This window comes from Hemitrygon akajei, chromosome 23, assembly GCF_048418815.1.
Source record: "Hemitrygon akajei chromosome 23, sHemAka1.3, whole genome shotgun sequence".
NCBI classification, from domain to species: domain Eukaryota; kingdom Metazoa; phylum Chordata; class Chondrichthyes; order Myliobatiformes; family Dasyatidae; genus Hemitrygon; species Hemitrygon akajei.
Genome location: NC_133146.1, coordinates 45,575,781 through 45,603,161, shown reverse-complemented (window position 1 = coordinate 45,603,161; position 27,381 = coordinate 45,575,781). Strand labels below are relative to the sequence as shown.

Here is a 27,381-nt window from a genome sequence, read left to right as displayed (position 1 = left end):
GGAATTAATCGCTGCAGGCGGCTGTGGAAACCACGTCTTTAGGTATAGTGAAGCCAGAGGCTGATAGATTCTTGATTTAGTCAGGGGATGAAGGGATATGGGAAGAAGGCAGGTGATTGGGGCTGAGAGGCAAAATGGATTAGCCATGATGAAATGGCGGAGCTGCCTCAATGGGCCAGATAGCCTAATTCTGTTCCTATGTCGTTTGGCCCATTATATAGAACACCAGGAGCAATGCATTATGCAAGACTCTGTAAAGTCTACAGATGAAGTATTGTATTCATTTTTAAATTTCTGTGTATGGCAGGGTATATGAGAAATTGTGAAAATAGTACAAGGACATACCCTGCATGCTGTCTGGTCTAAAAGCTTTCAGTTCTGAAGTTAAGCTCCAAGGTTATTTATCTTGTAGAAGGTGAGATTAGAGAGAGTATGATTGAGTTTTGTTTAAATGCACTGGGACTTGAGTCAGGTTGGATAGATTATTTGATATATTCAGTTGTCAATACACTTAAAGATTTAGGCTGAACATGAAACAATATTTGCTTTCATAGAAGATGTTCAACTCAGATGTTGTACTGAATTGATAACAATATTTCTTCTATGTCTATTGAAAGTAGGTTAAAGCACATAACATAGGTGACTCTGCTATGCAGTACTTTTGAAAGTGTTGAATTGGAGAAGATTCGATATTTCATACTCTATGCCCTGCTATTCAAGCTTAATTTTCCATTGAAATAAGGCCTGTGGGGGGGGGGGGGAGGAGGGAATAAAGTTTATGGGATGAAGATTTAAGTAATGCCATGGTTGGTAAGGGCAAGAGGGAGACCAGGGATTGGCAGGAATTAGGTACTGGTGCCTAAGTAGTAAAAAACAGGCAAAGGGGACAAGGTAATTAGGAGAAAAATGTGCCTGATGTCTGTCCCATTGCAGAGTCATACAGGACTGAGATCATTATGTTTTCCTGATGTGGAAATTCAATCAGAATCATAAAGGTTACATCCATGGAAGTTCCTTCTTGAGTCACCAGAATGGTGCAAAGTACCCTTGAAATAGTTGTTTCCACATTTCACTCCTGAAGGAAAAAAAGAGAATCATTATTTTGTCACATAACGTTGAACCAGGGTCTTTGTAATTGAATTTCTTGGCATGTGTTAACTTAGCAAAATGAGTTTCTAAAAGCAATTTTTTTTTTAAAGTGTAGAGAAAGAGAAATAATGCATCCATTTGTAGTGGGTGTCTCTTGGCATTTCCAACTTAATTGGAAGACATTAAAACATTGTAGATATTTGTAGTACAGATGTAAGGGTTGCTTTTCGGTCACGATAATAACATTGTTCATAAACATAGTGAAAAGATAGCTCTATCAGAGTTAAATTTCATTCTGCCTAGAGTGGGACTTACTGGCGGATTTAGCTTTTGGTGCTGCCTAAATATGAGGGAGAAGACAAAAGCTTTCAATATAATTTCAGGACTGTGTTTCATAATTAAAGGGATATGACAACTCAAAGATATAATTTAAAATAAATTATTTTTTAACTTCATCAAAAAGATATTGAAAGAAAACAAAACAAGCATGGCAAAATTTAATGTTCTGAGAAACAAAATATGTAGGAAATGTTGGAGCATTCACTACCCCAGAGCTGACAGAGTGCAAGTACTGTAGTGGTCTGATCCCTCTCTCATTCAACAGCAATCTTCTCAGAGGATACTGGAACAGAATAGCCAGGGCCAAGAAATAAACACCGCTAGTGAAATTTGAGAACAGTTACAGAAGACATCTGTCTGCTTTGTGGAAATTGCCTGGAAATGAATGTGCAAAAGTAGCATTCCCTGTATTAACTTGCTCCATACTTAACTTACGGCAAGCCCATCAAAATTCATTGTTCTTTCATTTATTACCCATGCTGCATCTTGCAGCAGGACAAACATTCAAGCTGCAAATACAGTCGCAAACATTTAGCATCTGAAGGCTTCTAATGCTTTGTATATAAATCAGTTTTAACGCAACACTGCTTTTGAATAACTACACTGTTGGCAACTTATAAATATTATTTCCCCAGTGGGAAGCAAAACAGTTCTTATTTACAAGGAATGGGCATACTAAAGAAATTATAAGCTCTTGAATATTAAAGGAATGCATGCTACCATACACAGGACTTGGAATGAGCGGGTGGATCCAACAGGCTATGATACAGATACCCTTATTGGTTTTTTTGTGCCCACTCACTGGTAGATGGGCATACAGAGAAGTACCGTACTCAAGTGTCGTTCACTGTATCATGCAATGCAAGTTGTGTTGAAAGGTGTCCCTTGAAGCTTTGTAATCTTTCTGTTTTTTCTGTCATTGTAGACACAGAAGAGCGGTTGGCTAGCATTTTCAGAACAAGACTGCACCCGGTGTTTCTCACCAATGTTTCCAGGTTCCAGCAAACTATACACACCTGGAAGGAAGCTGTTAGTGAGAAGGAAGCACCGGGTGAAATTCAGGTCAGAATAGGAGTAAATGACGATGGCATAAGGAAAACAGGAGTTTGATTCCAGATTTATTGCTGCCATCAGTAAAAGAGAAAAGCTGTATAAATATTTTTTTTTACTTGCCACCAGTGACAGAGCTTTTAACATATTGCTCCTGGAACCTATCAAAAGTTTCTTGGCCCATCTGTGTGCAGTAATGTCTAACAAAAGTAGTATGATAAATCATAATCTAGTGAAACTAGTTGGGGGATAACAATTAGCCAGATCACCTTTACTGTATTTCTTTGAATAGGATATTTTTGCCCACATAACCAGGCAGGCAGAATATGAGTTTAAAGCCTTATCTAAAAGGTGATGGTGCAAAAATATAATTGCACTGATTTTAATGCCCCCATGATGAAATTTAATCTAAAACAGTCATGTTTACTCCTTACGTATAGAGCATGTTTCTTGAAAATTTTGCGCACTCCTCTCTCTGTGTATGTAAGTGGATCTCAAATAAAGAAGCATGTATAACCCAGACAGTTAGTTCTGCTCATGTATTATTTAAATGCCTTATCATACTTGGCCACTACTGGGTGTAATGCCTTCATTAAGGTACAATCCTTATACAATATGTTAAAGTGACAATAGTTATTTGCAAAGCATTTACATTTAAATTATTATCCTGGTGTGACTTTAATCTTTTGTTGCAAACTAAAACAGTGCGGACTATTTTCTAAATGGGGAGAAAATTCAAAAATCAGAGTTGCAAGGGACTTTGGAGTCTTTGTGCAGGATTTCCTAAAGGTTAGTTTACAGGTTGAGTTGGTGGTAAGGCAGGCTAATGCAATATCAGCATTTGTTTCGAGAGGACTAGAAGATAAGTGAAAGGATATAATGCAGAGACTTTATACAGCATCGGTCAGACTGTACTTGGAGTGTTGTGAGCAGTTCTGGGTCCTTTATCTCAGAAAAAAAAAGTGCTGTTGTTGGAATGGGTCCAGAGGAGGTTCGCAAGAATGATTCTGGGAATGAAAGGGTTAATGTGTGAGGCGTGTTTTATGGTTCTGGGCTTCTACTCACTGGAGTTCAGAAGAATGGGGGGGGGAGCTTATTGAAACCTATTGAATATTGAAAAGCCTAGATAGGGTGGATGTGGAAAGGATATGGAGAGAAGTTGGGAGAATAGGGTTGACAGGGTTTATAAATCAGTTATGATGGAATGGTGGAGAAGACTCAATGGGCTAAATGGTCTAATTCTGCTCCTATGTCTTCTGGTCTTGTGGTCTCTGCAAAACTGTTATATTGTTGAGTAGTAGATAGACTGCATCTTCTCAGGGACAACGGTCCCTGAGAAGCATTAGTTGCCCTGCAGGGACAACGGTCTGAAAACACAGGATGGAGAGAAAGAAGCATGTGGATAATTACAGTTGCAGTATTCAGCAGTGAGCACCAATATACATTCCCCCGGGATAGTACTGAGGAAATCTCTTGGACTGTGAACACTATCCTTCTTGTCCTGGTTATACATTCCCATCTGATGTTCTGTTCATACAGAGTACCCATATCCATATATTCCAGTCTGATTCCATACCACTTGAATACAAATCCATTCCCATGCAGTTCCTCTACTTCCCCATTGGGAACTGCTTTAAGGGCACTTAGTGCAGAAAGAGATTGTGGAGGCAAAACTTTGGGATTTTTTGAGACTTGGAATTGGCAACCCTATTTATTCAATTCAATTGATTCAAAAACGTTATTGTCATTCCAACCATACATCAGCTCTGCAGGGCAGAATGAGACAGCGTTTCCCAGGGGCAAGTGCAATCATAACATAACAAACACAACAATAAATAGTAAGCACAATAATAAATAGTAAAACACAACAGCCACATGTCGGTTAAAATCAAGTTATAGGTGTCCAGTGCAAATTAAAAGTATCCAAAGCAGAGTCAGGTAGAGCAGCTATTTAGCAGTCTGACTGCCTGTGGGAGGAAGCTGTTTAGTAGCCTTGTGGTTTTTGTTTTGATGCTCCTGTAACGTTTGCCTGATGGCAGAAAAACAAACAGTTTATGGAGAGGGTGTGAGGGGTCTTTAATGATGTACCGTGTCTTCTGGAGGCATCGACTCTGAAAGAGGTCTTGGACTGAAGGTAGGGAGACCCCAATAACCTTCTCTGCTTCCCTAACCACCCTCTGCAAGGCTTTTTTGTTGGCAACACTGCAGCTGGAGTACCAGGTTGTGATGCAAAAGGTCAGCACACTCTCAACCACGCCTCTGTAGAATGTAGTTAAGATGTTAGTGGGGAGTGATGCTTGTTTAAGTTTCCTCAGAAAGTGCAATCTCTGCTGGGCCTGTTTCACAATCCCAGTGGTGTTCCTGGACCAGGTGAGATTGTCCGAGATCTGCACCCCAAGGAACTTGATGTTTTCCACTCTCTCCACCGTGGAGCTGCTGATGCTGAGGGGTGTGTGCTCAGGCTGAGACCGTCTAAAATCGACAATCATCTCCTTGGTTTTGGTGACATTAAGCATCAAGTTGTTGTCACTGTACCAGCTCTCTAGGTGTTTGACCTCCTCCCTGTACATTATTTCATCATTTTTGCTGATGAGCCCCACCACTGTGGTATCATCAGCAAATTTAATGATCAGGTTCCCCTTGAATCTGGCTGCACGGTCACGTGTTAGCAGTGTAAACAGCAGTGGGCTGAGCACACAGCCTTGTGGGGATCCAGTGCTCAATGTGATGGAGTCAGAGATGTTCCTGACAACATGGACTGACTGTGGTCTCTGTGTCAAGAAATCCAGAATCCAGCACACATCAATCAGCACTGGCATGTTAATTAGATCTCAGAGGGAAAAGGAAATTAGTGGTTTATTTGCTCTATGCCATGTTTTCACAAATTGAAGGATTTAGCCTTGTTCCCTTTCATTTAGAGTACTGAAATGTCAGTCTAGATTATACGTATACTTTTGCTTGAATTGGCAATCTAATTTAGGGAACACCAGACTCATTGTTGCCATAAAGCAAAGTCATTAGGGACTTCAATAGTGTAATACTGTACAGCTGACTGATAGAGCAATTGTGTTTTTCATATGTGTATGAGCAAGCATTAGTTGCCCTGCAGGTGCATATATTCTAAGTGGAAGGATATAGGTTGATAATAATAAGTAGCTGTTATTATAGGTTTTTAAGACAATTTGAGAATAATAGGGCTTAATTTTCACTAGATGGACAATTAGCATGGTTCATGTCAACCACAAGTATCCTTGAACAGATGTTGATGCGCACATGACATCTTTCTGGACATTCGCCTATACTGACATCTGTTCATGAGAATTGCCAGACAGGTGTATGTGGAATAGCATTGAGAAACATAATGGCAGGTGCTACACTCCAGGTCTGGCATACATTCATATGCCTTTTAGGATTTAGTTGCGAAATGCTGTGTTTCAAGTGTTCTAAAATGATTCTCAATAATGTTAACTTCGCTTGGCAAACACACAAAACATTATTATATGCACAGATAGTTTTGTTCAAAGGACTTCACTGTGAGTTGTTAATATTATTTAATATAATTTTTTTGCCATTGCTATTTTGATAAAATCTTCAGAAGCTTATATTATTTATGGCCGGGAAGTACCTAGAACAGGTAACAAGTATAAGAAGTCTCTAACAAAGTTCTAAGATGATGGTTTAAATCTTCCCAGTGTCTTGCTGGAGAGAATAGTGGTCCTCTACAACGGGAGGTTGGACAGATAGTTTTGACAGAGCTTGCAGAAGAGACAAGGGAAGCAGGCACATAGGAGCAGCACAACCTGTAAGTTGCCCTCCAAGTCAAACACTACCCTGTTTTGGAAGCATATTGCAGTTCCTTCATCACTGGCTCGCAAATTCCCTACCCAAATACCTTTACATTAGGAACTCCCTGTTGGAAATACTTTGAATATACAGATTACAGAAGTTCAAAGAGCTATTAATTACTGGGTAGTAAATTGCAGCATGACTAGTTGTGTCTACAGTCTTGGAGAGGATAAACAAGTTCATAAAAAAGTGATGGCCATCAAGTTTGTTTCTGGGCTTAATTCCCAAAGGGTTTTTGTAGATAACAGTGCCACCTATTTTTCAGTAAGTTATATGTGGAATACCCAAATCAATAAAATAAGTAATCATTTACTTATGCCTTATCATGTGATCATGATTGTTATTTAGACTACTGCAAAGAACCAGAGGTGTACTTAATGTGTACCAGGACTCAGTTGTCCAAATACGGTTCCTACACTTTGGTCATGTGGAATATCCACAATTTCTCAATACATATCAGTATGTTTTCAACAATCTAAAACCTAATGTATTCAGTTGTCATCAGCATGTGCTTGATTGTTTTCTAAAATTATTTTTTTTTTAAAAAGTGAAGAATGTAAATTTTGAGAATGAGCCCTAAGTGTAAGCCCTAACCCTCATCTGCTCCTGAAAAATCTGAACTGCTAGAAATCCTTGTCCAAATTGGTATTTCTCATAGTGTAACCTTGGCTTTAAAGACAATGGCTAAAAATTAGACTGTATTGAACAATTAAGTGAATACAAATCTGTCTTTTTGTAAAAAACAAATAATTGCAGTCTGTAAACAGGCACTTTGACACACTGCCTATGCAGACCATCAAGCCCCTATCTGCTCTAATCATACACTAATCCCATTTTATTTGCTCCACCTTTCTCTGAACTCCCCTCAGATTCTACCTTTCATTCGACATAATAGGGACAATTTACCCACCACTCTACTCGTCTTTTGACTGTGGGAGGAACTAGGGTACACATGGAAACCTGCTTGGTCATAGGGAAGACCTGCAAACTCTACACAGACAGCAGCAGAGATGAACATGAGCCACAGGAGCTGAGTTAGCACCTCTACTGTGTTGCCGGATTTAGTACAGAACACAAAAGTAGCTTGATATTAATAACCGTATGCATGTTTCATGATTTAAAAAAAAATGCATTCATCACAGAATGGATTTGGTAAATTTATGGTCAAAATTCATTAGATTTATTGCAATGTTTTATATCAAAGATGATGGAAACCATTTTTAAATGAATGGTAAATGAATTTGCAATAATCATTTAAGGTTTCATATGAAGGTGTCACCAAGCCAATTAAAGTGTAGATCAATGGTACAATTTTTGCAAGTTATCATTATGTGCCATCTCATATGACCTGGCGATCGTGGTCTGTGACCCTTATTGTTCTTGGCAAATTCTACAGAAGTGGTTTGCGATTTCCACCTTCGAGGCAGTGTCTTTACAAGATGGGTGAACCCAGCCATTATCAATAATCTTCAGAGATTGCGCTAACAATCTTTTTATGTAATAATATCATCATGTAAGACCAGCCTCTTAAATTGGAACCCCAACTCAATGTTGGTGGCTATGAATTATGTACATTTCTCCCAATTACATTACCCTACAAGTATATTGAACCAAAATAACTCTATTCATTCATATTCAAGGTTGATATATGTCTTAGAATTGAACGCTTAGTCTATATATAGCCTTGATCCTTCTTGAATGCACTTCCTTTCAGAGGATTTGAATTGGACAACATTAGTTCTGTCACCACCTTTCACCTCAGAATTCCTTAGTGTGGTGGCATCCTTCGTGCATACTGCATTGTGCGGGCACAATTAATCTGCTTAGTCAATTGGTCAAAATAATATCCTTATTAATTTAATTCCTATCAGGTCGAAGTAGTGATATAAGTGTGCAGCAGTGAAAGAGACACTGTCAATGAGATCAAAGAGACTGACAGAAAAAAACACATAAGGTATGATCTTTGTAGATGGAGATCACCACATTCATAATATTGGCCTGGATTTTGACAATAATGGATGAAGAGTACTTTTAATTCGTTACACATACAAATGCTTCTGATTCATTGTCATTTGGATAGTATTAGGTCTCAGATATCTGAACTTTGTTTCTGAAGAACCTGGGATCTGTGTGAACAGCACTGAGACTTTCAACCAGCTAGAGTGAAGATTTCACACTGAGACTCGTAAGTGCTATGTTAGAAAGGGATATCTTGGTTAGAATGAGACTTCAACTCCCAATTCTGGAGAGGTAAACAATACTTAATAACATATTGTACACATAGGTGAGTAAGTCCTGGGGAGGGGGGAGTCTTCAGTCTAGTTGTTTGAAAAGTCCTACAAGTCAAGTCAAGTCAAGTCAAGTCACTTTTTATTGTCATTTTGACCATAACAGCTGGTACAGTACACAGTAAAAACGAGACAATGTTTTTCAGGACCATGGTGCTACATGAAACAGTACAAAAACTACAGTGAACTACGTAAAAACAACACAGAAAAAAAAACTACACTAGACTACAGACCTACCCAGGACTGCATAAAATGCACAAAACAATGCAGGCATTACAATAAATAATAAACAATGCAACAAGCACAGTAGAGGGCAGTAAGTTGGTGTCAGTCCAGGCTCTGGGTATTGAGGAGTCTGATAGCTTGGGGGAAGAAACTGTTACATAATCTAGTCATGAGAGCCCAAATGCTTCGTTGCCTTTTCCCAGATGGCAGGAGGGAGAAGAGTTTGTATGAGGGGTGCATGGGGTCCTTCATAATGCTGTTTGCTTTGCGGATGCAGCGTGTAGTGTAAATGTCTGTAATGGCGGGAAGAGAGACCCCGATGATCTTCTCAGCTGACCTCACTATCCACTGCAGGGTCTTGCGATCCAAGATGGTGCAATTTCTGAACCAGGCAGTGATGCAGCTGCTCAGGATGCTCTCAATACAACCCCTGTAGAATATGATGAGGATGGGGGGTGGGGGGTGGACTTTCCTCAGGCTTCGCAGTAAGTGGAGGTGCTGCTGGGCTTTCTTTGCTATGGAGCTGAGTTGAGGGACCATGTGAGACTCTCTGCCAGGTGTACACCAAGAAATTTGGTGCTCTTGCTTATCTCTATTGAGGAGCTGTCAATGTTCAATGGGGAGTGGTTGTTCCATGCCCTCCTGAAGTCAACAACCATCTCTTTTGTTTTGTTCACATTCAGAGACAGGTTGTTGGCTCTGCACCAGTCCGTTAGCTACTGCACCTCCTCTCTGTAAGCTGACTCGTCGTTCTTGCTGATGAGACCCACCACGGTCGTGTCATTGGCAAACTTGATGATGTGGTTCGAGCTGTGTGATGCAGCACAGTCCGTGGGTCAACAGAGTGAACAGCAGTGGACTGAGCACACAGCCCTGGGGGGCCCCGTGCTCAGTGTGATGGTGTTGGAGATGCTGCCTCCGAACCAGACTGACTGAGGTCTCCCAGTCAGGAAGTCTAGTACCCAGTTGCAGAGGGAGGTGTTCAGGCCCAGTAGGCTCAGCTTTTCAATCATTTTCTGAGGGATGATTGTGTTGAATGCTGAACTGAAGTCTATGAACAGCATTCGAACATATGTGTTTCCTACAAGATGGGAGAAGTGCAAGATATGCTATCTCAACACATAGGAGATCCTGCAGATGCTGAGATTGTTGAGCCTTACACACAAAATGCTGGAGGAACTCATCAAGTCAGGCAGGGGAGTAAACAGTTGACATTTCAGACAAAGGTCCTTCATCAGGATTGGAACGGAAGGGGAATTAGCTCAGCAATGTTTTTAAAAGTCTTGAATAAACTCTGATGAAATGCGACTTCAATGTGTGTCAATTATCAAGATGCTGTATATTGTGGTATTAGATATTCACATGCATTTGAATATTTTTGCCCAAACTTTCACTAACTGGTTTTATAGGTATCTAACTGATCGAAATCATGCACATATTTTAACACTGAATCTTATAGCCTATATTAGAGCAGGGCCTCTTCCTAATCTCTGTGACTAATGATACAAGTACAGACTGTGGAAGTCAGTTAAATTCAGATCATTGTTTTGTTCCTCATTACTGTCAGCACTATTGTGCTTATAGCACAATTACTTGCTGACAGTGGTGACAATCTCCTTCCTCCTCCTTATCATCCATTTTCACGTAATTCCCTTGTTCATCTTTCAACTTAACCTGTACAGGAGATATGAAGAATATGGGACTTTTGATAAAAAGGTTAATAAACAGATGACCTATTTAAGTTAATTGGTGGAAGGGTTAGAGTGCAATTAATGTCATCTTGAATTCACTGGCAACAATGGTGATGGAGGCAGGACCATTATCCTCATTTTAAAACTGTAACTACAGAATTAAAGACCGAGAGCTGGTAACCGGGAGCAACCCAAAGCTGACTTTTTTGGGGCTGGCACCAATAGGGTAGGCTGAATGAATCCATACCGCACTCTTAATATTTTTAATTACTGTGATCGAAGTTTAAACAAATAGAAATAGGACATTTGATGCAACTTTTATTTTCATTTTCTCAGTAACATCACTGTGAATGACCCGTTCTGGAGGAAGAACACAAAACTTATCCATGGGGGATTGATTCTGGGACCCCCCCACGGATACCAAAAATCGCAGATGCTCGTCTCTCAATTAACCTGTCTCAGTGCGGTGGTCTTTAGGACCCAGCGGAAACCCGGACTTTATTTAACCTGTTTCAGTGTGGTGGACTTTAGGACCTGGTGCAGCTCTGAATCTGCAGTGTTTCTGTTCACGAAAATAATCACGATCACGATTGAAAATAAGGTGGAAGTAATAAAGCGATCGGAAAGAGGTGAAATGCCATCGGTCATTGGAAAAGCGTTAGACTACAGTCGGTCAATGATTGGAACAATTTTAATGGAGCATGTGAAAGGCCCTTCCCCGATGAAAGCTACAATTATTACTAAGCAACGCAGTGGTTTAATTATTGAAATACGTATGTTTCTTAAGTGTTTTATATGCATAGAAAGGTAAAATATATACTGTATACTAAGAAAAACGTTTTACTAACTGACACTAAATAATACAGGATATACCTATTCCAACTTCAAGTCCGACTTGAAGACGGACTCAGGAACAGAACTCATTCATAACCCGGGGACTGCCTGTACTTTTAAATCATCTCTAGATTGCTTTTAAAGGGGGGAATGGGGCCTCAGTGGTTGACAAAGGAAGTCAGAGACTGCATAGCATTAAGAAAAAGGAAATATGACAGAGCTAAGGTGAGTGGGAGGACAGATGATTGGGAAGTTTTTAAGGAACAACAGAACTTAACTAAAAAGACAATACGGGGAGAAAAAAATGAGGTACGAACGCAAGCTAGCCAGGAATATAAAGGAAGATAGCAAAAGCTTTTTTAGGTATGTGAAGAGAAAGAAGATAGTTAAGAACAATGTTGGGCCCTTGAAGAATGAATTGGGTGCAATTGTTTTGGGAAACAGAGAAATGGCAGAAGAATTTAATGAGTACTTTAGATCTGTTTTCACTAAGGAAGACACAAGCAATCTCCCAGATGTATGGATGGGCCGAGGACATAGGGTAACAGAGGAAATGAAACAGATTGACATTCGGAAGGAAATGGTGATGAGAAGACTGATGGGACTGAAGGCTGACAAATCCCCAGGTCCAGATGGTCTGCACCCTAGGGTACTAAAGGAGGTGGCCCTGGAAATTGCGGATGCATTGGTAATCATTTTCCAATGTTCCTTAGATTCAGGATCAGTTCCTGAGGATTGGAGAATGGCTAATGTTATCCCACTTTTTAAGAAAGGAGGGAGGGAGAAAACAGAGAACTATCGACCTGTCAGCCTGACATCGGTGGTGGGAAAGATGCTAGAGTCCATTATTAAGGATGAAATAGTGGCTTATCTAGATAGCAGTGATAGGATTGGGCCAAGCAAGCATGGATTTACCAAGGGTAAATCATGCTTGACTAATCTGTTGGAGTTTTTCGAGGATGTAACCAGGAAGTTAGACGGGGGAGATCTAGTGGATGTAGTGTACCTCGATTTTCAGAAGGCATTTGATAAGGTCCCACATAGAAGATTGGTGGGTAAAATCAAAGCTCGGGGCATCGGGGGGAAGGCATTGACATGGATAGAAAACTGGTTGGCAGATAGAAAGCAAAGGGTAGCGGTGAATGGGTGTTTCTCGGAATGGCAGGTGGTGACTAGTGGGGTGCCACAGGGCTCGGTATTGGGACCACAGCTGTTTACCATTTACGTTAACGATTTGGATGAAGGCATAGCAAATAACATCAGCAAATTTGCTGATGATACTAAGCTGGGTGGCAGTGTGACATGTGATGAGGATGTTAGGAGAATTCAGGGTGACTTGGATAGGCTGGGTGAGTGGGCAGATACTTGGCAGATGGCGTTTAATGTGAATAAGTGTGAGGTTATCCACTTTGGGAGTAAGAACAGGAAGGCAGATTATTATCTGAATGGTGTAGAGTTGGGTAAGGGAGAAATACAAAGAGATCTCGGAGTCCTTGTTCATCAGTCACTGAAGGTGAATGAGCAAGTGCAGCAGGCAGTGAAGAAGGCTAATGGAATGTTGGCCTTTATTACAAAGGGAATTGAGTACAAGAGCAAAGAAATCCTCTTGCATTTGTACAGAACCCTGGTGAGACCACACCTGGAGTATTGTGTACAGTTTTGGTCTCCAGGGTTAAGGAAGGACATTCTGGCTGTAGAGGAAGTGCAGCGTAGATTCACGAGGTTAATTCCTGAGATGTCTGGACTGTCTTACGCAGAGAGGTTAGAGAGACTGGGCTTGTACACGCTGGAATTAGGGAGATTGAGAGGGGATCTGATTGCAACATATAAGATTATTAAGGGATTGGACAAGATAGAGGCAGGAAATATGTTCCAGATGCTGGGAGAGTCCAGTACCAGAGGGCATGGTTTGAGAATAAGGGGTAGGTCATTTAGGACAGAGTTAAGGAAAAACTTCTTCTCCCAGAGAGTTGTGGGGGTCTGGAATGTACTGCCTCGGAAGGTAGTGGAGGCCAATTCTCTGGATGCTTTCAAGAAGGAGCTAGATAGGTATCTTATGGATAGGGGAATCAAGGGATATGGGGACAAGGCAGGAACCGGGTATTGATAGTAATTGATCAGCCATGATCTCAAAATGGCGGTGCAGTCTCGAAGGGCCGAATGGTCTACTTCTGCACCTATTGTCTATTGTCTATTGTCTAATACGATGTAATTGCTATGTAAACAGTTGTTATACTGTATTGTTTAGGGAATAATGACAAGAAAAAATAGTCTGTACATGCTCAAACAATGAGTGCTGGAGAGAGAACTTCTGGGTTTTCCCGATCCGCGGATGGTTGAATCCGCTCATGCGGAACTCACGGATAAGGAGGGCCGACTGTATTGAGTGATCTAATTCAAGATTTTTCATTCTCTCTTAGCTTTTGTCAAAGGTAGTTATTAGTCATGTACAGAATTTGCTAAGTATTAGCATTTGCATTGTACTCTGTTTCTGCAATGAATTCAACCATGTAGACTGCTACATCTTGCATTTAATGCATGGAGCCAAATCTATCTCTTTGGATGAAGACCAGGATTATGTTAATTTTCCATAGCCTGAGGTGCTGCTATTAATAGTTCGTTCACAAGTTCTTCCAAGTATGCTTGTGTTTTTACACTACTCAGCCTACTTTCATTCAGATACCGCTTTTACATTTTGATGCATTGCCTCTGTTATTTTGAGTTTCTACTGCCATTTTAAACCAGCATTCCATTTTATGAATCTCACTTTACTTTCCTTTACCTTTCAGAGGAATTAACAATATCTTTTTGGTATTGCCTGTAAATTTTGATACCAGCCTACACTAAGCCATTCCTTCTCCCATTGAATAGCTGTATCCTCCTGTCACATGGATCGACCAGTTCCAACTACCGGTACTTCTAACTGGCCTGAGAAACTTGACTATTCTCCTGCCAATTATAAATCACACTTATGCTGTTGCATAAAGTATTAAATCTGTACTTTCTGCATTCATCTTTTACCCCCATATATTGTTGTCCTTTACCTCTCTAAAATATTTCTATGGAATATGTAAACCTTGATTGTATCTTCTGGATCTAGGTACCTGTAACTATTTTCTCTTATTTAAACTATTTTCTCCTTATTTAAATATGTGGCAGTTTTATCCTCAATTAAGCAGTCTAAAATCTTCCTTGCCGCAGATGTTGAGCTAAGTGGCATGTAATTATCTAGATTAATTATTTCTCCATTTTTTCTTTTGAGATGGGTAAAGCATTGGACACGCTCCAGTCCTTCAGCACTCATTTATACTCAGAGACCTGAAGTGTAATTTTGACGGCCTCCGCAATTTCTACCATCAATTTTTCAGAATCCTACAATGTAGCCGGTTATGTGCTGAGACAATAATTTTAATGCCACTCATCTTGCAGAAACCAGAGAGTGGGGAGGCAGTTAATGTGACTAACTCTTTATAATCCTGCCATCTCCTGATGTTGATCTATTCTTATAAAGTCTGTTGCAAACATGCAGATCGCAAACCAGTGATATTATTTTCTGCTGAAAATTTATTTTATTCATCCATCTCTTCTTGAAACCATGGAAACATATTTTTCCAAGTTGTTGTTCTACGGAACATATCTGTTATTCAGTTCATCCATATGCAGTGAAAACAAGGAGCTCAGTGTTCCAGATACGACCCCATTTCACCAAGTGCTGTGTTCTGTCACCTCTGTTAAAGTTGGACGGGCATGTGCAAGAGCATGAAAATTTAGCTTATGCCACAAGGCAGTGGACAAGCCCATTACATCCTAAGTTGTAATAAAGTACTGAATGGTTTAGGTCAGATCAAAAATGTTATGCTTTGATATATCTACAGGATTAAGTAGCCTGTGACATTTGAAACAACGGCCAAGTCAATATCATAAAACTGTTATAAAATTTTTTGCATAATACAATTATTTTAAAATACTATATCCCTAATTCACTGGAAAACATAATGGTTTAAATCTGATGGGTTAGTATGAAACTGCAGTTGACTCGGATTTTGAAAGTGGTCCCCAGCAGTTACTTTAAGGAACCGTTGATATGGCAGTTGTGAATGCTGAGAGACTGGGCATGTGAAAGACTTGACTCATTCATTTCAGTACTAATCTTGAATGAGCTCCTGTAACACATTTTGGGATTCTAATTTGATGCTGAGATGTTACAGTATTCAGTTTGTCAAGCAATTGTATTTTTGGAAAAGTAAGTCCCATGAAATTTGTGAATTTCTACCTTTAAGAAGCTGAATTGAAACTGCCCAAACATGTAGAAACCTTATTCACATCAGGTTTGTTGGATTTCAAAACTTACTACCTAACACATTCTGCTCTTCCATTTACTTCATAATTGTCCAGACAGGGAATTTAATAACTGGTGTTAGTTGTTTCTTGTATAGTTGTTTTTTGTTCATCTATAATGATGTAACTCAGTTACAAAATGGTGCTCTGTTGCAATGTCTTTTACTTACTGAATTAAATCGTTTCTATTCATTCTTCATTCATCTAGACACATTATTTCTTTCCATTTAATTTAGTGACATCCTCCAGTCACCCGAGCACTCAATTGCTCAGACAGATTTATTGTCTCCAGAGAGATTTGGGTAAACGAAATTATGGCCAACCTACAACCTGTGACATCAAAAGTGTTGCTGAGTTTAATGCAAGGGATCGAAGTATTGGTAAGTGATCTTCAGCTTGTGTCCTGTTAAGCTTGATTAGCATTAGTGGTGAGAGGGCAGAATAAACCCAAGTCTGTGAAAACTGATCAACTGAGTATTGACATATTTAGAAATTCACAATTTTAATATAATTGTCTTTATAATTTAGAATTGATGACTATGAGAAATATAGCTAATTTATAGACTTTCAAGATATTTTAGGAAAAAGGCTACATGGAAAATCAAAATTACTTGTCAGTTTCAATTCTGTTGTGCTGCATCGAGCAGTGATCTAAAGTGATGTCTCGGTCCTTAATCTGTACATTAAATATTGGTTGTCTGTATTGTACTGCATTTTGTTTGCAATATGAGAAATCCCTCACTGGCTTGTGCACCCATAGTTTTATTTATTGTCCTATTGAGCAATTTGGATAGCGTTGCTTTCTTTCATGCTCATCAATTTGTATGGATCAGAAACTGGGCAATCTCTTGACTATATAACCTTTCTCACAAAATTTTTCTGTGATTTCCACCTTTGTATACCATTCTGTCTGTGTCATATCTTCTCTATACTACTTAACAAGTATTGCAATGAACTTGAACCTGCTGATTGGAGATTGGAGGTAAAAACGAGCCGTTGCGAACTTAAGAAAACAAAGCAATTGTACCAAAGTTTGAATAGGAATAATTATGATCTTAATGCAAGCCTACTTTATTGTTTTCTTCATTTTAAGAACTCACTTAACCACAGCACAATTGGCACTTGTATGTTAAGTATATGGAAGGTAATTTGTCTCATTTTAGATAGTTTAAAGATCATATACCAATTAAAATATGAATGCAAATGAACAATTCACTAATATATGTTCCAGTTTTTACTATCTTTTTATGTGCCTAATTATATAATTTCTGCAATATGTTATAAAGTACTAAGGCATTTTATGGATCATGTTTACAGTGGGAGCAGAAAGAATAATTACTAAAATAATGATTGTTTAGTTCTGGATTGGTTCAGAAGAGCCCTTAGTTAATGCTTGATCTAAACTGAGTACTGTTTGTCAATGTTGTGTAGATGAAGAAGCTATTGCGGTAGAATTTGGTTTTCGTGGCTTTGGTGCTCAGTTGTTGAGAACTGTGGGTGATTATGGCTGTAAAATTTCCATGGTGGAGATTAGCCCTGGTTGATAGTCAATTTAAATTGTTGAAAAGAAATTTGAATGCATACCCTATCTCTTTAGAAGGAGGCACAGGTAACAGACAGACAGACAGACATACTTTATTAATCCTGAGGGAAATTGGGTTTCATTACAGCTGCACCAACGAAGAATAGTGAAGAAATATAGCAATATAAAACCATAAATAATTAAATAATAATTTAATCATGCCAAGTGGAAATAAGTCCAGGACCAGCCTATTGGCTCAGGGTGTCTGACACTCCAAGGGAGGAGTTGTAAAGTTTGATGGCCACAGGTAGGAATGACTTCCTATGACGCTCAGTGTTACATCTCGGTGGAATGAGTCTCTGGCTGAATGTACTCCTGTGCCTAACCAGTACATTATGGAGTGGATGGGAGTCATTGTCCAAGATGGCATGCAACTTGGACAGCAATCTATACCAGCTATGGAGCATTCTCAACAATCCTGAACCCCACTTGCTTTACTGTAACCCAACAAAGCCAACAACATAGCTCTGATTTACCTGTCACTTGCACACCATTGGGTAATTTACAGAAGTTAAATAAACTAGAAAAAATCACGTCTTTGAAATGTGGGAGGAAACTTGAGCACCTTGGAAAGACTCATGCAGTCAAGAGGAACGTGTGTAAATTTAAGGCAAATCAGACTGAGAACACGTCTTTGCATTTATGAGGCAATAACACTAACTGCCAAACTATTTGGCTAAAGTCCTTTTAAATTCTTTGACTGTAGCCTTCACCTACGTAATGTTTAGTTTCAGGGCTCTAAAAATCAAAATGTATACCTTTATTATTTGAACTCAACTTCTCAGAAGAAACATGATGTATCTAAGCTAATGTGAGATGTTGGTGTTCAAATAATACTACTCATTAAAGCAAAGGTTTGTCTGGGCATTTTGTTTCATTGTATTGTAGCTCATATTTTTGTGTGCTTTTTAGTGAATTCTATGAAAAGTAATTGAAGAAATGTGAATAATAACTTGAAAGGCTGAATAACAACTTCCATTGTTTGCAATTGGTGGGAAAAAGACTTAGGTAATGTAATCTCTGCATGTGATTTAAGAATAGCAAGCTGAATAGTATGATTTCGACTGTTGCAAATGGTGGAAGGAAATTTCAAGTATTGCAGAAGGGGATAACAAGTTGGTTTGACATAGGTGTCAGTATTGAATGATTAATTTGTCTTTTTATTGGCTTAATTTGACAACCATTTATTTAGAACCCCCAAACAAAGTTGCAATTTTATGTAACCATACAGCCATATAACAATTACAGCACGGAAACAGGCCATCTCGGCTCTTCTAGTCCGTGGCAAACGCTTTCTCTTACCTAGTCCCACCGACCTGCACTCAGCCCATAACCCTCCATTCCCTTCCTGTCCATATACCTATCCAATTTTTTTTTGAAATGACAATATCGAACTTGCCTCTACCACTTCTACTGGAAGCTCGTTCCACACAGGTAGCACTCTCTGAGTAAAGAAGTTCCCCCTTGTGTTACCCCTAAACTTTTGCCCCCTAACTCTCAACTCATGTCCTCTTGTTTGAATCTCCCCTACTCCCAAAGGAAAAAGCCTATCCACGTCAACTCTATCTATCCCCCTCATAATTTTAAATACCTCTATCAAGTCCCCCCTCAACCTTCTATGCTCCAAAGAATAAAGACCTAATTTGTTCAACCGTTCTCTGTAACTTAGGTGCTGAAACCCAGGTAACATTCTAGTAAATCTCCTCTGTACTCTCTCTATTTTGTTGATATCTTTCCTATAATTCGGTGACCAGAACTGTACACAATACTCCAAATTTGGCCTCACCAATGCCTTGTACAATTTTAACATTACATCCCAGCTCCTATACTCAATGCTCTGATTTATAAAGGCCAGCATACCAAAAGCTTTCTTCACCACCCTATCCACATGAGATTCCACCTTCAGGGAACTATGCACCATTATTCCTAGATCACTCTGTTCTACTGCATTCCTCAATGCCCTACCATTTACCATGTATGTCCTATTTTGATTATTCCTACCAAAATGTAACACCTCACACTTACCGGCATTAAACTCCATCTGCCATCTTTTAGCCCACTCTTTTAACTGGCCTAAATCTCTCTGCAAGCTTTGAAAATCTACTTCATTATCCACAATGCCACCTATCTTAGTATCATCTGCATACTTACTAATCCAATTTACCACCCCATCATCCAGATCATTAATGTATATGACAAACAACATTGAACCCAGTACAAATCCCTGAGGCACACCACTAGTCACCGGCCTCCAACCTGACAAACAGTTATCCACCACTACTCTCTGGCATCTCTCATCCAGCCACTGTTGAATCCATTTTACTACTTCAATATTAATACCTAACAATTGAACCTTCCTAACTAGCCTTCCATGTGGAACCTTGTCAAAGGCTTCACTGAAGTCCATATAGACAACATCCACTGCTTTACCCTCGTCAAAAAATTCAATAAGATTTATCAAGCATGACCTTCCATGTGCAAATTCATGTTGACCATTCCTAATCAGACCCTGTCTATCCAGATACTTATATACACCATCTCTAAGAATACTTTCCATTAATTTACCCGCCACTGACGTCAAACTTACAGGCCGATAATTGCTAGGTTTATTCTTAGAACCCTTTTTAAACAATGGAACCACATGAGCAATACGCCAATCCTCCAGCACCATCCCCGTTTCTAATGACATTTGAAATATTTCTGTCAGAGCCTCTGCTATTTCTACACTAACTTCCCTCAAGGTCCTAGGGAATATCCTGTCAGGATCCGGAGACTTATCCACTTTTATATTCTTTAAAAGCGCCAGAACTTCCTCTTGTTTAATCATCATAGTTTCCATAACTACCCTACTTGTTTCCCTTACCTTACACAATTCAATATCCTTCTCCTTATTGAATAGCAAAGTAAATAAATTGTTCAAAATCTCCCCCATCTCTTTTGGCTCCACACATAGCTGTGCACTCTGATTCTCTAAGGGACCAATTTTATCCCTCACTATCCTTTTGCTATTAATATAACTGTAGAAACCCTTTGGATTTATTTTCACCTTACTTACCAAAGCAACCTCATATCTTCTTTTAGCTTTTCTAATTTCTTTCTTAAGATTCTTTATATTCCTCGAGCACTTCGTTTACTCCATGCTGCCTATATTTATTGTAGAACTCTCTCTTTTTCTGAACCAAGTTTCCAATTTCCCTTGAAAACCATGGCTCTGTCAAACTTTTAACCTTTCCTTTCAACCTTACCTTTCCCGCAAACGACACTGCCCGCTGTATAAGGCTGTGTTCCTTTTAAATCTTCTGCGCTTCACTGCCCGACGTCACGCGCCTGTGCAATCCCGCCTCTCTTATCCCCGATGGGAAGAAAAAAATCAAAATGGCTCCCGCAGCACTCCCGTTCTGATTCTCAGACTTCCTTCTCCAAATACTTTATTACTTTTACTTTATTCCAATTTCAAATATGTGGGCGGGTGGAGATGCGTCTCTACCAAAGGAGCTGTAAGGTGCTTCTTCCGTCTGCTGGCCTGCAGGCTACCCTTGGCAAGGTGTAGTATCTGCTTAACCCCCCCTCCCCTGGGATCAGGGCCATGGGAGCAAATGGTGGATAGTTGTATGAGCAGCTGGTGCACATCAGAAATCCTGCTTATGTGACCACTGATGCTAGGCAGTCGGTCTCTGTAGAATGTTCATAATGGCTGGGGTCACCGTTGTGAAAGGACGTTGCCCGGAAAAAGGCAATGGCAAACCACTTCTATAGAAAAGTTGTAAAGAACAATCATGGTCATGAGACCATGATCGCATCCTACATGCCACATAATGGTGGGGGTGAATCATTTCATAGAAATGTTGGGGCTGGCATAGATCATTTCATTCCTTACTTCATATTCCATTGATATGAACAAGTAATTGCCTGAGGAAACAATTCTAGTATTAATTCTATAGTTCTTTTATTGTTCAAGATTCAAGATTCAAAAACTTTATTGTCATTCCAACCATACATCAGTTCTGCAGGACAGAATGAGACAGCGTTTCCCAGGGCAAGTGCAATCATAACATAACAAACGCAACAATAAATAGTAAACACAACAATAAATAGTAAAACAAAACACCCACATATTGGTTAAAATCAAGTTAAAAGTGTCCAAAGCAGAGTCAGGTAGAGCAGCTATTTAGCAGTCTGACTGCCTGTGGGAGGAAGCTGTTTAGTAGCCTTGTGGTTTTTGTTTTGATGCTCCTGTAACGTTTACCTGATGGCAGAAGAACAAACAGTTTATGGAGAGGGTGTGAGGGGTCTTTAATGATGTACTGTGTCTTCTGGAGGCATCGACTCTGAAAGAGGTCTTGGACTGAAGGTAGGGAGACCCCAATCACCTTCTCTGCTCCCCTAACCACCCTCTGCAAGGCTTTTTTGTCGGCAACACTGCAGCTGGAGTACCAGGTTGTGATGCAAAAGGTCAGCACACTCTCAACCACGCCTCTGTAGAATGTAGTTAAGATGTTAGTGGGGAGTGATGCTTGTTTAAGTTTCTTCAGAAAGCGCAATCTCTGCTGGGCCCGTTTCACAATCCCAGTGGTGTTCCTGGACCAGGTGAGATTGTCCGAGATCTGCACCCCAAGGAACTTGATGTTTTCCATTCTCTCCACTGTGGAGCTGCTGATGCTGAGGGGTGTGTGCTCAGGCTGAGACTGTCTAAAATCAACGATCATCTCCTTGGTTTTGGTGACATTAAGCATCAAGTTGTTGTCACTGTACCAGTTCTCTGGGTGTTTGACCTCCTCCCTGTACATTATTTCATCATTTTTGCTGATGAGCCCCACCACTGTGGTATCATCAGCAAATTTAATGATCAAGTTCCCCTTGAATCTGGCTGCACAGTCACGTGTTAGCAGTGTAAACAGCAGTGGGCTGAGCACACAGCCTTGTGGGGATCCAGTGCTCAGTGTGATGGAGTCAGAGATGTTCCTGCCAACATGGACTGACTGTGGTCTCTCTGTCAAGAAATCCAGAATCCAGCGACACATGGCAGTGTTAAGGCCAAGCAGCGACAGTTTCTCCACTAGTCTCTGCAGGATGATGGTATTGAAAGCTGAACTGAAATCAATGTACAGGATCCTGGCATTAGTGTCTTTATTGTCCAAGTGAGAGAGAACTGTGTGCAGTGTGGTTGATTTTGTGTCCTCCGTAGAGCGATTTGGACGATAAGCAAACTGTAGAGGATCCAGCAATGAGGGAGGCTGGCTGTGATATGCTTGACAAACAGTTCAAAACATTTAATCACTATGGGGGTCAGGGCGACGGGACGGTAATCATTCAGACAGGCTACAACTGATTTCTTTGCTACAGGGATGATTGTGGAGGTTTTGAAGCATCTGGGGACAATGGCTTGACTAAGGGAGATGTTGAAAATGTTTGTCAGGACATCTGCTAATACATCAGCACATTCCTTGAGCACACGTCCAGGGATGTTGTTGGGACCTCCCGCTTTTCGTGGGTTGACCCTGGCAAGGGTCCTCCGTGTTTGCTCTGAATCAATGATTGGAGCCGGCTGGTCAGATGGTAAGAAGGGACTGGCTCTCCCCCTTGCTGTAGTGTTTGATGCTTCAAAACGTGCAAAGAAATTGTTGAGCCTGGCTGGAAGAGAGGCATCGCTGTCATCAGTTTTCTGCCTGATCTTGTAGTCTGTCAGAGCTTGAATTCCCTGCCACATCAGGCTGGTGTCACCTGTGTCACAGAAGTGTCCATGTATTTTGCCCACGTAGTCCCTTTTCACTTTTCTGATCCCTAGTGAAAGCGCAGTCCTGGCTGAGCGAATTGCACTCCTGTCCCCCGATCTGTAGGCTGTGTCACGGGCCTTCAGTAGCGAACGCACCTCTGTTGTCATCTATGGCTTTTGATTACCACGTGCAGTGAAGGTTTTCATCACATTGACATCCTCCGTGCATTTGGCGATGTAGCTGATCACTGCCTCAACATACTCCTCAATGTCTGTTTGGTCATCATAGGAGGTTGCTGTTTTGAATATGTCCCAGTCTGTGTGCAAATAACAGTCTTGTAGTGCTGAGGCTGCTCCTTTTGGCCAGACCCTTATCTCTCTTTTCTCTGCTCTCACACGTTTAAGCAGTGGTTTATATGCTGGTGTTAACATGATAGATATGTGGTCAGAGTGGCCAAGATGAGGGTGGGGGGCTGCTTTGTATGCCTGTGGGGTGTTGGTATAAACCAAGTCCAGTGTGTTGTCTCCCCTGGTTTTAAAATCCACATATTGCAGGAATTTGGGGAACACAGTCTTTAAGCTGGTGTGGTTAAAGTCCCCAGCAATCACCTCAAAGCTGTCAGGATGTGTAGTCGGTAGCTCACTGATGGCTTCATGTAGGCCTCCCAGTGCTTCGATAGCATTAGCCTTAGCATTTGCACGGGGAGCTACATAAACAGCTGCTACAAACATGTTGGTGAATTCCCTCGGCCGGCATTTCACAATGAGAAATTCAGCCAGAGGTGAGCAGTGTTTGGCAGCTACTGTAGCGTTCGCACACCAGTTTTTATTGATGTAGATACACAGATCCCCTCCCCGGCTCTTACCGGAGATAGCTGCCTCTCTGTACGCACGAAACGATGCCATTCCCTCTAGCTGTATCGCCGAGTCCATTATTTTGTTGTGGAGTCAGGATTCCCTGAGAATATACACACAACAGTCTTTAAACTCCTTGTGTGTTTCTCTCAGCAGATGCAGCTCATCCAGCTTGTTGTCGATGGAAGGGACATTTGAGAGCAGGAGGGACGGTACCGCTGGCCTGGTGGGGTTAGCTTTTAGCGTAGCATGGATTGTCATTAACATGAATCCTAAAACTGAATTTTCACCAAGTGCAAGTAATGAAAGCTAAATTGCTAAATACTCATTCATATAATTAGTGCAATTAATGGTGATTGAATCATTGAAATTTTGAAATTCAACCAGTTCATATGATGGTTGCTAAGAATAAATTAGAGAAGTATATCATAGTTAAACTGAAGTTGGTCCTAAGAAGGGACTATTGGTTTGGCACCAACATCAAATGCTTTATGTATCCTTGTATAAAATGCTAAGGTAAAAGAGGGGTAAATGCTCTCATTTAGAACTAAATGATCTTTTATGGTATTTTTGGATGAGTCTGTCATGATTATGTGTGTGTTACTGAGTTAGTGGAAACCTGACTCTTAGATATTGAAAGAAAAAGTCAGGGGATACTTTTCCCTTTCATTGAAGACAAACTGTGTTGTTAATGAGCAGATATTGTTTTCTTTTAAATTGCTCTCAGCCAAAATGCCCTGCAGATCACAGTTAGATTACCTACTTGAAAATAGAATTAACAAGAAAATCACATGAAACTATCAGGTTAATGAGGTAGAAAAGGAATTCATAGTTAATATCAAAATGGAATTAAAAATAATTGGAGTAAATTGCAAGGATTCTGCTATCAGACTTGTTACTTTTGGGGCTTATTGGAAAATCACAGCTTTACAGTCTGTGGTCTAATAAAAAGGAATTGATGTAAAATTATGGGTAGTACACTTGCAATTTCTTGATCTGTTCACTGCACGGATAAGGTCCCCCGCCAATAACAAACCTAGAAACTGGTCCTTTTCTGCAAATCAATGGATTGGTGCTACATTTCCTCAGGGAAGTAATATCTCTCACTCCTTCTGCTACTGTCGAACCAAAGAAGCATTAAAACAGCAAGAGAATAGCAGAGAGGAAAATTAAGCACATAAATTGTAAAGAACCTGAATAAATTATACAGACATCAATTTATCAGGATTTATAAAATCTTTAAAAATATAAATAATCAAGACCAAAAATATGAATTATTTACAATTAATTAGAACTGACAATTTTTAGAGAAAGATGGAATATCATAAACCCAAAAGGAAGCTGTGAATGAGAGAAATCAGCAGGAGCATTAACTATAAAATGTCAAATCTTTTTGAGAGTGAGATTGATTCAAGGCTTTTTCTTCAAGTTTTCAAAACTTTTTGGTATTGATGGTATTGGAATGATGGTATTATTACAAGTGATGCTTTCAGAGTTTTCTCTTTACTCAAATATTACTTTTGTGTTAATAGGCAATTTCTGAAAGAATCTCCCATCACTGGTCTCTAGCAGTCATGTCTCATCCGGATTCCCTATAAAATTTACTTGATTATTGGCGCCCATGGATCCCAAACCATTCCTGCTCCTGATTCTGGGGGGCAGGTTTCTCCTTGGGGATTTGATTATTTTTGTACCTATTTTCTTGCATGCTGCACTGCATATTTGCAGCCATCAGAATTCAACAAACTGTTAATTTGTAAGCTTTGATAATCCATTTAAACGGGTACTTAAGAGCATTCATCCATGAAAGCTTGAGTGAGCACCAGCTGCAACAGTGAGCTCAAAAATGTCACTGCTTCTGTCAATATTCTGCTTCATGTTATGACCTTTCTGGTGTGTACTTTTCCAGTGGATATTCAGTTGTCTCTTTTCCTGTGTTTTTTTTTTGTGCTCTTAAACAGTGCTCCAAACTACCAGATGCTCAGATATGCACTGTTTGCAAGTGAGCTGATGCATCCCATAGCAAACGCAAGAAAATGGGCATCACAACAGTGTAGTGGTTAGCACACTGCTTTACAGTACATGTAATGTGGGTTCAATTCAAGGAGTTGGTTCTCCCCATTACCACATGGATTTCTTTGGGGTGCTCCGGTTTCCTCACAGTCCAAAGATGTACTAGTTGCTAGGGTAATTGATCATTGTAAATTAAGATTAAATCCAGGGATTGCTGGTTGGGCGACATGGCTCGAAAGGCTGGAAAGGCCTATTTCACACTGCATCTCAATAAATAAATAAAATTACCTCATTTTCTATAAGTGCAATGGTTTGCTTTTTCTGCGCCATGTCTCTTATAAAGAGTTCTGTGTGCTTTTTTCTAAATTCTTGTTAATTATCTCTACTTTATTGCTCCTCGTATTGATAAAATACTTTACATTAAATATCTGTATTTACTTTAGCTATTCTTTTTAACCATGCTAAGTACAACTTCTGTTATGAATATGTTTACTCCCTGCTTTATTCATACTATACTCAAATATCTGTCTTCAATACTCCGATGATTAACATGTCTTTTTACACATTAATTAGTTGGAGATCAATCCCTGCACAGTTACAATGTTTGCTAATTACGGCACAAAATTCAACACCATATATTTATATATTAATTATATTACAGCCAATAATTACTGATTGTATTTCTGTTTTCTAAATTAGATGCCTGTTCTGCTTTATCATCCAGAATCAGTTCCAGTTTAGCATCCGCTCTTGCTACACATAGAATGTACAACTTAAGAGTTTGATATATCCCAAAAAATTGTTCTTGCTCTTTTCACCAAACTTCCCATTCCCTTGAAGAATAATTGAAACTCTTCATAAGTATTAAGTGTTATGACTGCACATCTGCAAATTGCTTACAAATTGTATTTCATTCCCTGCCCCAGTTTATATAGTTACAACTCCCTTATTATTTCTTAATTATGTAAGTACTGTAGTCACTTAAAATTTCCTATTTTTGGCCATAATTGGATTTTAATTAACATTACCTCTTTTATTTCATTCTTATCTATCTCAGGAATATGTTATTGTTGCAAAGGAACTCGCCTGGAAATTAGATCAGAAAGAGCTTTTTTATCTCTGTGTTAAGCAATTAATAATTAACATAAAGTGGAATAAATCGCAATTAATATCTTTTCCAGGACAAATCATATTAATGACAAATTTGGACTGGGTTCATCCAGTTAGCGGTCATAGTAGCAAAGGGCAGTTTCCTAATATCAGAATCATGCCATGTTGCTCAGTGCATGAAGGAAGCTCTATCTGCCCATACTGTCAAGGATCCTTTAATAGTTGGAAGATCCTCATGAAGACCCAGAGTAGTTATTGACTATTCCCTTAACAGTTTGTACTATTCCCTTAATAGTTTGTTTTTGACATAACACATTCCCACAGCAGCAGTAACACAAAACATCTGAATGCTGTTGAAGGTGAAGAAACAATCCCAAGTTTATTTACCCATTATTCTTACAACACTAA

At 39.7% G+C, this 27,381-nt stretch overlaps 1 protein-coding gene across 1 annotated transcript in view; it reads left to right on the top strand.

The window, feature by feature from the left end:
* tcerg1l (transcription elongation regulator 1 like) overlaps nucleotides 1-27,381 on the top strand; it is a 589,782-nt gene that overhangs the window by 66,296 nt on the left and 496,105 nt on the right. The window contains exon 5 of the mRNA XM_073027558.1: nucleotides 15,937-16,080. Within this exon, the coding sequence (XP_072883659.1) occupies nucleotides 15,937-16,080 (144 nt within the window). The remainder of the gene's footprint in view (nucleotides 1-15,936; nucleotides 16,081-27,381) is intronic.